The sequence below is a fragment of the Anopheles gambiae genome, chromosome 2 (genome assembly GCF_943734735.2).
Source record: "Anopheles gambiae chromosome 2, idAnoGambNW_F1_1, whole genome shotgun sequence".
Lineage (NCBI taxonomy): Eukaryota > Metazoa > Arthropoda > Insecta > Diptera > Culicidae > Anopheles > Anopheles gambiae.
Window position 1 is genome coordinate 67,659,165 of NC_064601.1, and position 14,519 is coordinate 67,673,683.

General features: G+C 44.3%; 1 protein-coding gene across 5 annotated transcripts in view; it reads right to left on the reverse strand.

Moving 5' to 3' along the window:
- Window positions 1-407: 407 nt before the first annotated feature.
- The window catches only part of LOC1275103 (protein furry), a 45,902-nt gene continuing 31,790 nt past the window's right edge, over window positions 408-14,519 (reverse strand). For 3 of the 5 annotated variants that reach the window (XM_061641163.1, XM_061641159.1, XM_061641160.1), the window contains 6 exons: window positions 13,853-14,305; window positions 13,628-13,702; window positions 13,310-13,339; window positions 4,161-5,557; window positions 3,666-3,943; window positions 408-1,804 (listed from right to left, as the gene is read on the reverse strand). In XM_061641163.1, the coding sequence (XP_061497147.1) occupies window positions 1,440-1,804; window positions 3,666-3,943; window positions 4,161-5,557; window positions 13,310-13,339; window positions 13,628-13,702; window positions 13,853-14,305 (2,598 nt within the window). In that variant the 3' untranslated portion in view covers window positions 408-1,439. The remainder of the gene's footprint in view (window positions 1,805-3,665; window positions 3,944-4,160; window positions 5,558-13,309; window positions 13,340-13,627; window positions 13,703-13,852; window positions 14,306-14,519) is intronic. The other 2 variants (XM_061641164.1, XM_061641161.1) reach the window with 1 other exon arrangement.

The following is a 14,519-nucleotide window of genomic DNA, read 5'->3' on the forward strand; positions in this document are numbered from 1 at the left end:
ACAAACGCTGCAACAGGGATGGTTTACATTGATAACCAGATACGCTACCATCAGTCGCGCCACAGCATCACAGCGGCATTATACAGAGCATTTTCACGATGATTTTCTGTTTGAAAGATGCAGCACACGCAAGCACAAAGATCAAATGGAAACAGTTCACAATATGTTGGATATGCATGTTTGTGATGAAAACACACACACCAATTTTATAAAGGCGAATATTTATAAAAAGCATTCATAAAGTAGAAGAAAAACGGGAAATTAATAAATGTTCCACCTTGTACGCGCACAACAACTGTCAGCTGTTTTACGAGAATTAGCCCCAATTAGGAAACAAACACAGTTTTGGCTGATTATTTCGGCATGCACTCGTGGAAAAAGTAAATGTCATTCCCACCGGACAGAGGTAGTATGCAAACACGCTTAGTTTTACGTTTTATTTTCGAATCACTTTGTAAAATGCTACAGTACAATACAACGATTCCTCCTCATTCGAATAGCAGTGGCAACGAAAGCGCGAGCTCGCGCCTAAATTTGTCTCACTCTTTTGTTCTTTTTTTCTAACTGTTTCGCTGCTGGGCTTTTGGTTCTGGTTTTATTTAGTGTCCTGTTCATGCTACAATGATTTCATTGATTAGTACTTTATCGTTTGCCTGGCTCGCAAGCTGCGTCACAAGGCATTAGGCCGCCAATTGTCACCATCCATAAATAATACTAAAACACAGACAGCCGCACTCACAGCAATCCTCCCGCTGATGGATGGATGGATGGATGAATGGATAAATTATTAAAATGGAATTCGGAACGTTCGCCAAGCAGCGGACTTTATGCAAAAAAAATGACCACACCGCTTCACTTCAACATTATTATCACACAATACCGTCCCTGCTGCGCTGCTTCTCGCAAACGGTTTTTTTGGTGTTCCGTGTGACACGTTTCCAGTGAAACGGTTCGTTTCGAATACATTTGACTTTTCCAGTTCGGGTTTGATCCTCACTTAAAATCACATTACACGGGCGAATGGATATCGGTGCTAGGGTCTCGCAATTCGCGTTAAATTCGTCGTAAAAATCGCACCAGCAGACAAAGCGGGCTAAATCAATTGGTTTTCTTTGCTGTTGTACCAGTGCCTTGAAAGATGGCTTCAGACAAAAAAACAACGGAAAATGACGGAAAATGACGGAAGATAACGACACAGCAGGACGGAAAGAGGACACGGATTATGGTGGATAATCAAACCGGTTCGGTTCCTGAGTGTCACGCCAAAATGGAATCAAATTTGCATGCAAAAGCCTTCATCGTCGTGTAAGCCCGGCCCCGGTCCGGTGTGTTCCAGGCGGATCGACCCAAACCGAGAGCCTACATTTCAACAGCAACAAGCGACCATCCACATGCATTGTAATACCAGCTCCCTAGCGTCGTTTGCCCCGTTAGTTTGCCTACAGTGTCGTAATGATGTCAACGGTGTCTTTGAACGGATTGGTCGGTGCCAATACAGGCGGCGGCGGTGGTGGTAGATTGCTGCTGCCCTGTGCAGTGGAACCGGCTAACGAGCCCGCTGCGTTGCCCGGTGCTCCTGAATGGCCATTTCCGGTTCCGCCGTTCCCTGGACCGGTGCTGGGGCCCGTACCAATTACTGCTGGAATTGTCGTCATCGTTGTAACGGTCGAGGAGCTGGAACTTGTGTTAGCTTTCATGCTGATTTCCATGTTGGATAGCGCTGACGACACGTGCAGCAGGTTCTCCATGAGAATTTGATAGATTTCACTCAGCTCGAGCTCCGAACGTGAAACAATGAACACATCTATGATAAGGGGAATAGAACAAAAAGCGAATATTAAGCGGATATACCGGTTTGAAGGACCAGATTATAATCAGTGGAGTATTTTTGTTTGTATTACAGGGTTTACCAGTCCACTAGACAAGTGTCCACTAGTGATGGAACATTTTCAACAACAAAAACATGAATGGAACGAAATTAAGTGTTTTTCAACCGTTCCGACCCAATCTACGTTTCCAACTTAACCTACCATTTCGACCGAACCAACCGTTCGAACCTACCATTGCGATCGAACCTACCGTTCTGGCCGAACCTACCGTTCAGACCGAACCTACCGTTCAGACCGAACCTACCGTTCGTATTGCACCTATCGTTCTGACTGAGCCTACCGTTCCAACTGAACCTACCATTCCGACTGAACCTGCCGTTCTGACTGAACCTACTGTTCTGACTGAACCTGCCGTTCCAGCGAACCTACCGTGCCAGCGAACCTACCAGGTTCACAATTTGACTCATGTTCCGATTTAAATAACGTAACGAACCTACGCGTATCACTACTGTCCATATGTTGCCTAGACAACACAGCCCCATGGTGTGCTTGGTAAGCTATGATGGATATTCAAAGATACAATTGTTTTAAACAAGTAGGCAGTTGTTTATTAACCTTACAATCCCTATACTGAGCTTCCCCGCATACTTAGTACAGTCGTCAAGTAGTAGGACTTAACAGCATGTCCGTTAAGGGTTCAAAACTCGTATGGCTCGAGCTCCCCCTAAAAAGGCATTTTCAAGGAAAAATTGCAATATTATTTTTTTCTATCTAAGGGAAAAAATAGCACAACCTCCAGACACTCAGCACTCATAATATCTTCGACTACATTTATCTTACTCACAACAACATTGCATTCTGCGGCCTGCGACGGTGAAGCGAAAGTAGGACCAGGATCGTCCTCGTTAAATTTGCCATGCTCTATGCACTGTTTGCAATTGCAACGGACTGACACATGATTGTGCATGATTTAAGGGCCTGTTGATAGGTTGAAGTCTCTAACCAATTGGTTGCTGTGCTGAGTGCTTTAGCAGCGCAACCAACCATGTAAATGAAGCAATAAATTACACCATAAAGCTTCGAAGTAATACATTTATGAAGGAAGGCAAACACTTCATCCGGGTCGATTAATGTTGAAAAATAAATGTTTTGCTGCTGATTTTAAAATAGGTTCAGTTTATGTACTTAAAAAAGTAACATTTGCCATCATGTTTCAACGCTCTACACACAAATCTTTATAAGTTCAACAGCTTTAAAGAGACTTAAAGATTTTTTTTCTAAACCTTGTGTAACGCTATCGTACTTCAGCGTAAAAGCAAACTTCTGTAAACGTATCACACACACAAACTTTTCCCCAAAAGAACGCTTTTGGCTTTTATGGACGTTTTTGCAACGGTCAGCAACTATAAGGGTAGGTTTTTATTTTATTTTTACTGTGGTCGTAGCCCCGAACACGACACCATCAATAATATCGTTACGGGTTGTCCTACTGTTGGCAATCACAAATCTATTACTTTACGTTCTTGGTCCACATCAAACGGGTGCATTTTATTGGATTTCAACTATGTCCAGAAAGGTAATAGTGTTTAATAATGTTTCAAAATGTGTGCGCGATTCAGAAGAGAACAATTTTGACACAGTAAGAGAAAATCGTTTAAAAAATGAGAAATAGTTGTCGCTGATAATGCTGCAAAAGCAAACAGTCATTATATGGTTATTGGGGTAACATATTTAATCTTAAAAATCCTCTAAATATTAAAAAAAAAAACAGAAACAAAAACCAACAAAAACAAATAATTTCGATTCCCATGATCATTTCATCCCTTTAATGCTTACCATTTCTATCCTTCGTCAGCCGGTGAGCGTAAACGTTCAATATGATCGATAAATCATCGACGGGTTTAAATTCCGTGCCAAGATTGGCGAACAGACCATCGCCAACGCCGCCGCCACCAGTAATGCTGCAGTTACCGCCACCCGAGGCGAACATCATGCCACCAACACCACTGCCACCGCCACTACTACCACTGGCACCCCCAGAAAGGTTGTAATTCGATGCAGAATGATTCGACATTTGTTTGTGCTGTTTTACGTGATTTATCGCCGCTGACCACCTATGCGAATGGGGAAAAGCAACAGAAATCACCCACACGCGGGTGCATGAAAATATCATCAATAAATATTACCATTTTACCATCGTAAGCAACTAATAATATCGAATATCACGCAACACGCCAATGTGGCACGCGTCCGGTAATATTATTACGATATTCTCTACATACCAAGATAAGGCTATCAAAATCAAACTCAATTACAGCAATTACTACTTACCGCTGATTGTCGATCAGCTCGACCAAGATGTTTTCAAACTCGCTGTTATTCATTGGCAAACCCGGGGAAGGGGTGGGTGTATTTTCTCCCTCGGTCGAGGTCGATGTATCCAGCGATTCCATCTCAGCGTCGTCTATGCAGCGCAGCAGCGCACCCCGTACGGACAGGTACAGGTTGGACAGATCTTGCATCTGTTCATTTTGTCGCAGATTTTGCACTACACTGATTGCGATCTTATGGTCCGATTCGATCAACAGCAGCAACTGGAACATTAGCTTGTACAGCCCGCGTCCCAGATCGAGCAGCAGCTCCGCCGTGGCCGGGTCGGTAGAGGTGGACAGCGAAACAACTGCGCTGGAGCCTCCGGTTCCTTCATTGGCCGAGTCAATGTCGGACGTGAACAGTGCCAATTTGCAAGACGTTTTCACCTCGTCCAAACTGTCCAGCACCGTCTCTTTGCGGTCGAAGAACGTTTCCAGGTGCTCCTGCACCTCCAGCACACCGTAGCGGAGATTCTCGAACAGGCGGGGCGTGGTCGCCAGGCTCTGATGATACCAGATCTTCGGTGGATCACCGCGTGTGGCCAGCAGGTCCGATAGTACCGAAATGCGATGGCCCAGCTGCACGCCGCACCCGGTAAAGTATCGCATACACTCCTTGGAAATTGCAATCGAGCGCACCGTCAGCTCTTTGATTAGGCGGAACATTTGGTTGAGCAGATCGGGCGCATGGGATGAGGGTTGGTTCATGAGCAGCCCCACCAGATTGCGTCGCCACACGTCCACACTTTCATCCCTTATCGGACCAGTGCGGAATGGGTGCATACCCGGCAGGTGAGGTGACGCATTGCACGGCGTAATGTCACCGAGATCGCCAGCACTCGAACCACTCGTATCGCTGCGCGACACCGAATCCCGCCGATGGCGCCGCTCCCGCAGACTCAGGCTCGTTGGAGGGCCGCTCAGGTAGGCTGCCTTCGTAAAGATAGGGCGCGGCTCTTCGTCCAGCGGCGATTCCGATTCAACCTCCTCGTCCGAAGAATCGTCAGCATTGGGCCGCTTCCTGCGATTGAACACGGGCGTCTTCTCGCTCAGGCTTTCGTCGATATTGGTGTGAGATGCGCGTACACCAGCGGCCGACAGGGCGTGAGGCTCATTTTCACCCTCGGAGAGCGGGCGACGGCGCACGCCCCAGTTGAAGTTGTCCGTCGATTCGCCCTCTATGCTTTCGCTCTCGTACTCGAGGAAGTCAAAGTCCTTAAACACTCCAAAGTCAGGCGCACCGTCGTCGCGTTTCGAACCACCGCTCAGATCCTGCTGAGCACCGGAGGTTTCGTCCGTACTGGAAGCTGCGGACGATTGGCGTTCCAGCAGATCGGATGATTGGCTGAAGATGACCTGTGGAACAAGCCATAGAAACAGTTAATGTACGTAACTATACGGACCATATTACGCATATAGACACAATAGTCGTGAGTCAGTGGTAGATACATCAAGTGTCTAATAGGTATTACACCAACGATTGGTGTAATGCGCTTGTGCGGAGGTGCGGTATAATTACTACAAAAATAGCGTAATAACATGTACTGGCATTTTAACACCTGTAGCAGCTGTTCGTACTACGTGGCATAAGCTGTTTCGTGAGCGCTCTAACAGATTTATGTTCACTTTAATCTCCCATCTTTCATCTTGAAACCCTGAAAACCTTTATACCTAAACATCAGCTAGCAGGTGTTGGGTTTTGTGATCTATAAAATCTACTATATTTTATAAAATATTTTAAATTAATTGTTTAGTGCAACAGAATTGTAGCTGAACTGATTATTTCCATAACGATCCAGAACGGAGGAGCACGATTAGAAAACGAGATTCATCAAATTGATATTGTGGGCGTGATCCGAATACAATTCATTGTTTTGTGATTGGAATCTCGGTATCATCTACTCTATATACAAGACAGGAGACAGGTTGGACTGCAACAACTACAGAGATACTACGGTGCTGACTACCGCCTTTAAAAATTCTCCCTGATCCGTCAGGATCGTCTTGTCCCTCGCGTTGAAAAGATAATTGCAAACTATCAAAGAGGATTCCGAATCTTCATCATGGCCCAGATCATGGCGAAGATGACAGAATGCAAAAATAACACTAATGATATAGACATCATTGGTCTGTGGCTCTTCTATGTAACTGAAGCTTAACAAGGGATCGAGCAGACTGAAAGCAGGATCACCTCAAAGAGGCTATCACGATGGAGGAAGCTGGGGATATTGTGTATGAAGCACTTTACAGTACCTTAATAAAACCAGTACCAGTAGTGTCATACGCCTATGAAACATAGACACTGCCTACACAAGACGAAATCCTCTTAGCAACGTTCGAGAGGAAGATGCACAGCAGCATTTTTGGACCTGTATGTGTGGCAGTGGAATCCCGGCCAAACTGATAAGGTTAGTTAGAATGACTATGACCAACGTCACTTGCCAGGTGAGGGTGGATTGAAAACTCTTAGGGCCTTTTGCTACCACCAAGGGTCTGCGCCAAAGGGACGGGCTTGCCTGTCTCCTATATAACTTGGCGCTAGAGAGGGCCATCCGCGACTCGAGGGTGCAGACTACGGGAACCATCTTCTATAAGTCAACCCAGATCCTGGCATACGCTGATGATAAGACATCATTGGTCTGCGGCTCTCCTATGTAGCAGAAGCCTACCAAGGGATCGAGCAGGCGGCAGAGAGCCTCGGATTGCAGAAAAAAGAGGCAAAGACCAAACTGATGGTGGCAACATCAGCGGACCTACCAATAAATAATCAGAACCTACGTAGGCGTGACGTACAGATAGGTGAACGCACTTTTGAAGTCGTCCCACAATTCACCTATCTTGGGTCAAAGGTCAGCAACGACAATAGCATGGAAGCTGAGTTGCGCGCAAGGATGCTGGCTGCCAACCGGTCGTTCTACAGCCTGAAAAATCAGTTCACCTCAAAGAACCTGTCGCGACGGACGAAGCTGGGACTATATAGTACCTATATAGTACCAGTACTCACAAACGCCTCTGAGACATGGACACTGTCCAAATCTGACGAAAACCTTTTAGCCGCGTTCGAGAGGAAGATGCTCAGATGGATACTTGGCCCCGTATGTGTGGAAGGACAATGGAGGAGCCGCTATAATGACGAGCTATACGAGCTGTACGGCGACCTCGCTGTCGTGCAGCATATCAAGCTCGCCAAGCTCCGGTGGGCTGGCCATGTTGTACACATGAAAACGGACGACCCAGCCCGTAAAGCCTTCTTAGGCCATCCACAAGGACAGAGGAGGCGTGGTAGGCCCAAACTGAGGTGGCAAGATGGGGTAGAGGCGTCCGCCATTAAGGTTGGGATAACGGACTGGCAGACGGAGCCGCGAGACCGTGAGCGGTTTCGGACACTCCTGAGGCAGGCCAAGACCGCAAAGTGGTTTTAGCGCCGGATAAGTAAGTAAGTAAGTATGTGTGACAGGACAATGGAGGAGCCGATATAACGACGACCTGTACGAGATGTACTAGTGATGTGCTCTTTGTAGCGCACCAACGGGTCGGAGTCGCTTATGCGTTCTGCCACCTACCGGAGTCGTTCCACGTACTGAAACTACTTGTACCATTCGGGTCGACCCGAACGACTCAGGGTTGCGTACGGATGGCTCCAACCCGATAGGTTCGGGTCGACCCGCCCATCACTATTCGATACAGTCCTAAGTAAGTGCGTTCGCGGAAAGTTCAATTTATTCCAAAGCTCTTTGTTTGACCGATTCATCAATATCACCCAACAGCTAAAATCGTGTTTGCTCGGGCTGCTGGTTTTATTTTCATTTGAAAAATGATTTTTACCGTTAGCTTTTTCCAGACCCCAGTTACTGAAAGCGTGCCTGTGATGCCATATTCGTCTGAGGAAAAATATTGTCTTATTATCCTCGTTCCGAAACTTTTTCATACGTCATAAAGCAAAAATCCGTTCGGTCCGTTGTAACCGTTGTTGACAGCGTCATAAATTTTGGCGAATCTTTAAAAACTTTTCGGATGTGATAATTTTTGGCCGTATCTATCTCGTTCCGTTTTCTTTTGCCTTACATAGCCGCAGCCGTGTCAAACAGGCCGTGCCAAAAAAAACAAGCTTCCTCCCCAATCAAATCTAAAGGGGCAATAAACAAACAAGCAAAAAAGTAATACCTAATCCTCACTCTTTTCTATTCGCACATTTCCACAACATTAGCGAAAATTTTGCAAGTTGTCAGGTTGTCCTGTAAAGCAAAAAAAAGGCACACAACTTGTCACACTCAAAACCAGACCTCAAAGAGAAAGAGAGAAAGAGAAAGAGAGAGAGAGAGAGAGAGAGAGAGAGACAAAGGCATAGACACATTCAAAAAGCATCAGCCATTTAGACTCATCTTTCGCCGTATACGTACACTCCCATTGTACTTTTGCTGGGGTTCCACACGGTTTTCTTTCAACCCAGTGAACCGTAACTGTGGCAATATCTTTTCCATACCGTCCCAATGACTGTTCGTGGCCTGGTACCGGAGCTCAGCAGGGGGGAAAGCAATGGAGAGGACGAATAATTTAAGACCTTTAGCATGTCAAAGCTTGCAACTTTACCGACTAAACTGAGGGGAACTTAGGGGAACAATGCAGGAATCTTAAAGACGTAAATGAAATTCTGCCCCAAATATATCTGTCAGCTTTCGCAAGCAAAACTACCGATTTGCAACGTTCAATTTGTCCCGGAAGGAGGATTCAAACTTTCTCTAACCATTTCACACCCGATCCAAGGTAGGGTGGCTTTGTGGTACGGAAAGATGTACTTTTTCGACCGTACAACAACCGTATGCGCCGCCCCGTCACCGGGGTGCAGCAGCATGCAGCAGTCCTTGTGTCGATGTGAGAGTTTAGCTCCCATAAATCTCCAGTTATAGGACAGTGTGCCGCCATTCGGTTGAACAGTTCCAATCCGAATGTCGAATCAATCTTTTGCAGCCATCGTAAAAAAAACGAAACATACATTTTCACCGACCGACCGACCGACTCTTTCCAACTAGCCGCCACTAGTGTGACTTTCGAACTGGGGTAGCAGAAACGCTCTTTCACCCCATCAGCCATTTATTATCCTTGTTTCAATCAGGCCCAAACCGAACAACCGTTCCGTACCTCGGCCACTCAATTAACGTCGAATGAGTGCTTTTTCAAGCAGAAGCGAGTGCTGTAAGCTGTCTAACGTGCCACCAAACCAACCAACCAGCCAGCCAGCCAACGCAAATGATTCACACTTAGCTGGGCAGCTTAGAACTGTGCGCGGATGGCTGCGGTTTGCGGCACATTGCTCTTGTTGATGCCCCGACCGACCGATGGCGGTGGTTGCTTTGTTACGCAAAATTTGATTGCTTTCAAATCACACCATTTGTCAAAATGACGTACTCTGCCGCGAGAAAGCGCTTTTGGTGCGTTATTCTTGCGTAAAAATTCATTCAGCAGCAGCTGGCGCAAAGCAGCTTTAGCGAAGAACGTGGCCAGCCGATATTGTTGCCTGTTTACAGTCCAATGAGCGATCGGAGAACCATTTCGCTCATACTTTCTTCTACCACAATTGCTCCAACGGTTGCAATTTATTTAAATAAATCTTTAGAAATTATAAATACATGAACACAGACCTATAGGCTTATGCTACACCTCCTAGCGCGGACATGAAGGAGCTTGACACGTGTGTTTTTCTGTCAAAAGGGATTCTGTGCATCACAGTCCTACAACACACATTGTCAAACAATCGATACTGCCACCACACGTACAAAGGAACTCTTACAATGACTTGAAACCCCTTTGTCACCTTCCCGAGCTCAAACAATAGCGGATCGGAAAGGTATTTGCGAAAATATTTCGCAAACGGGATGCGTTAACCAAAAGAAGAGATACCTAATCACCGTTGTGACATATTCATTGCTAAAAAAATCGACAGTTATTTATAGCGAGATCCTTTTTCAATCTTTGCACCATAGTAAATGTTCCTTCCTTTTTTGTTTTTCCACTCCATTATGCGCTTTGTTTGAATGTACTTGTACATTTATAATATTTTTATAACAATTTTCATTTGTATTTTTTGTGCTCGTTTCGAATGCATTCTTGTGTACAAGATAAGAGCTCATGACTTCAGTAACGGGTTTACCGGTAAGTGGTCAGGGATTGTAAGTACTTCACATACTTTAGTGACAAGGGGTCACCATATTACAGGATTTTTTAGGGGTTCACATAATTTTGGGACCCTTGCTTGACTCTTTCTAAAGTGAACTGGACTCTTCGGCACCCTTTTTGGACAGGCTAATTTGAAATCCAATAGAAATTTCCAACGTGTCTTGTCCAACTGGGATGCCGTAGGGTTCCCTTCCTATCACGTAAAGTACACTTTCCATAGGAAAGAATCAAGAAATTTTATATTAAATCTAATTTAAAGAAGAACAATGTGATCCTCAACTCTTTCTTTATGCTCAAATTACACACAATACGTATTATAATTACCGTTAATTTCGCTCTGTGATAATTTGTGTGCAAGATGAAATTACAATATGAACGAGGGGAAAGGTCAAAAATATGCAAAAAACAGCAAATTTTGTGAAAAAAAATTACATTGCAATTAGTTGGGGAATTTAGTATCCTTTCATTTTGTATCTTATATCATCATCAAATCGTAATCATTCACTTTCACTCAAATGTTGAAATGAAAATGTTTCAAAGTTATTCGAGCTAAATGGTGTCCAGACCTACTGTATAAATTTTCATCTGCATCTTTTCATTAACTATTTTTTCGTATCATTTGCATAGATCATTTGTATTCCTTTAAGCAACTGTGTGTATGTGTTTCTTGATTTCTTTACTTCTTCTTTCTCAAACGCCTGTTAAAACAGCGGACAGCTAGCGGACATTTTAATCACCGTTATACGTACACATTTAAGCTCAAACGCATTCCGGTACCTTTCAATGCTGCTATTTGAAACTCGCGTAGACCCAAATTAGCCATATATATCACAACATTCAGCCCAGTCCGTCAATGCTGCCATACCAAGCTTTTGGTTGATTGCACAAATAAATTTTACACACTGCCACCGTACACGATCCATTATGCATGGCGACTTCATCACTCATCCCACCATAAGTCCCCATTGCTCTCTCAACGCCGTTCTATTCCCAACGTTTCGCGGAACTTTTGCCAAAGATGGTCAATTTTTTGTTTCTTGTTTGTTTGCAGCTTATTCTAATATCTCGATCAAACATTTTTCAACGAATCAACGACAAAATTTGCTTCAAAGCCAGTCGGTTAGCGCCATGGATGGCATGGTTGTCGTTTTGGGCGATGACGTATGACGAGAATGGGATGTTTGGCGTTTGATTGAGTTATATAGATTTTTGGCCAAGTGCTCTGAAAAACATCGTCTACACCAAACAGGCAAAACACCTACACAACGAAGGATTTTTTTTCTTTTTCTTTTCGCCCCCATATCTTCAATAGGACAGGAACTCATAACACTGGAAAATCCGATTGTGTTAAGCATTCGAGCTCAGTTTTCCAGCACACACTTTTCTTTGAATGGCCGGAACGAAACTAAGACATTACTAACCTCAAAGGCAGCATTTTTGAGCGGCTCAATGTTACAAAAGAGACCAGCAATGAACACACCAGCAATAATGTTTCATTGTTCCTTGAAGCATCCATTTTTGGCGCACGGTGGATACACACCACTGCTAGTAGTAGTACTCGGAACGAGGCATTACGGCATGGCGTTCGTCATAGTGAAGAGATGGTTTCGCAATGAAATAGGTGAAATCATTTTCACCAACACCCGGCGCCACCGGGTGTGTATGCGAGTGTACACGTGGTGCTCTTTTACAAGCACGGTTTACATATTTCTTCCTTTTTTGTTTGACAAATGTGCCTTTCCATGATGCTCGAGCTCCGTGTATAATACATTTCATTTGAAGCTATTTATCGGCAATCTGGAATCTAGGGGGCGCGGTGTGGTGGTGGTGGTGGAAGAGGCACCAGTTCACAGCAGCACATTTTTCCAGTATTAGTACAGGTATTGCAGATCTTTTTGGCGTAACTACCTAAGCACGCGTGTCGCTGAATACAAGTTCTTGCGAGACGTATTAGAATTACGTAGTAGTGATGAGTAAATACCTTTTTACCGGTCCAACTCCAGTACCCATCGGAGTCGGACTCAAAGTTAATATGGACTGTTTTTTTTTGTTTTTTCTGGGGGGAAAACTCCGAACTCATCGACTACGATAACGTATCAGTCCGGATAAGTCCAGATTAGTCCAGATCAGTACGGAAGGGTCTGGAATAGGCATGGGACAATTGTGCGAGACCTATGCCGCGCACTCAGTTCACTAAAGTGTGCGGATGATCGTACGCTAGCCCAAAACATGTAGAGGCCCAATAAGACTCGTCCATCCGGACTGATCCGGACTGATCCGGATTCGAATCCGGTTATGATACGGAGTCGGATTCATGTTTTGCGCACCGGAGTCGGGGAGTTAATCCATGAGACTCTGCTCCGAATTACCCATCACTACTACGCAATCGGACGTCACAGTCAAGTCGTCCTTGCTACCGGAGAATTGTACAGTGGAATTGGGAGTCGATTATGTCCGGCTGTGTAAAAACTGATGCATTCATCAAATATACCATCGAACCGACCCGCTATTTCAGAGATAGTGCGCTTTTTAAACAACGCAAACATTCTAAAAATTCGAATCAATTCTCAAAACAACACGTGTGTGTGTTTGTTTGTTTGTGTGCTTCCTATTACTCATATTTTTGTGGTATATACGTGTAAATACGAATGAAATGCTCGTGGTATTCTTGAACGGACAATAATGAAAACATAGATGAAAGTAAGGAAAACTAATAACAAATTATGCAAATCCGCATAACCAATACATTAAACAGTAAGTAAATGTATGCGGCACACAGATATTGTTGTACGACAAAACATAATGATACCACAAAATGAATACAATAGCATGTGTACAATAATATGAGCTTTTCAAATGTAATCGGCTGAAGCGAATTGCACACGCATGAAGCACTTACGTTGGATGATTAAAGGAAATTAAATGTTTCTTTACCTTGGAATACAATGAACTTATGATATCATCCTTTATGATATCATTTTGTTAACAGGGAATTTACAGAATGTTACATAAATAGAAAAGAAAAAATCAAATAAGTTACACTACTCGATGACCACATGTCGTATTATTCAATCAAATAAAAGAGAAAACAAAACCTGCCTCATACTTGCAATGAGTGTAGCACTCATTTTCCCTTGATTTGTAAGATTATAGATAAAATAAATTTTGCAACATATAATCACACTTCCCGAAACTCGGACCAGTTTGGTAAACAAAGATACTAAACTTGTAATAAAAACTAACAACACTTACCGATGGACTCTTCGGTAGTCCAACACGCTGTCCGCAGGTTGTTAGAAGATTTACCAAACACTCCCGAACTCGTCCCTACACAGATGAAAACACAAAACGATACTGTTTAGCTACTTGTAATGAGATTCAGTTTTATCCTATTTTAAGTCGTACGTGAATTATGTCATGAAACAACAAAACAACAATATACTAAGACACATACATACATGGAGTATAGAACATTACCTGTGACATCCATGGTCGTTTCCATCCACTTAATGGAGCCGTATCGGCAGGCGAAAGACTGGCACTTCGGCGTGGTGAGTTCGGTGTACCAGCATGCCCACCGTAATGTGCTCCTGATCCCGTAACATTACTCGAGCCGTTAAATCCTTTACCACCCATTTGGGTTCCACCACCGACGCCAGACGGTGCGCTTGTATCGTGGTCGGATTTTAGCAGCAATTTTCGCCCTATTAGCGGTGTTTGCGACACGTCGAATGAAAATTCCATCGTCCGTCCTGCCAGCTCCTTCTTGCAGAATACCTCCGAATCGCTGAAGCTTCCGTGCAGGTTAGCGAACGACGAACCGCCACCACCACCACCACCTCCTTCGGATGATTGGGGAACTACTTGAAGGCTGGAGCTTCGTGTCACCACAAACTTTAAGATCTTTAGCGCTTCTTTCCAGTTGGGGCTCTGCGTTTGGGGATGGAAGGATGAGGAATATAATACAATCAATCGTTAGTGAGGAGCGGATTTACGCAACATTCAATCAACGTCACGAGCGAACGTTCCGTAACGAACAGTTAGATGGGATCGCTAACAAAGTCGATATTATTATTAAACGTAGCGACCTTTTTGAAAACGTAATGCTCGCATTGCGTTATGAACTTTGGTTGCAATGCACCAT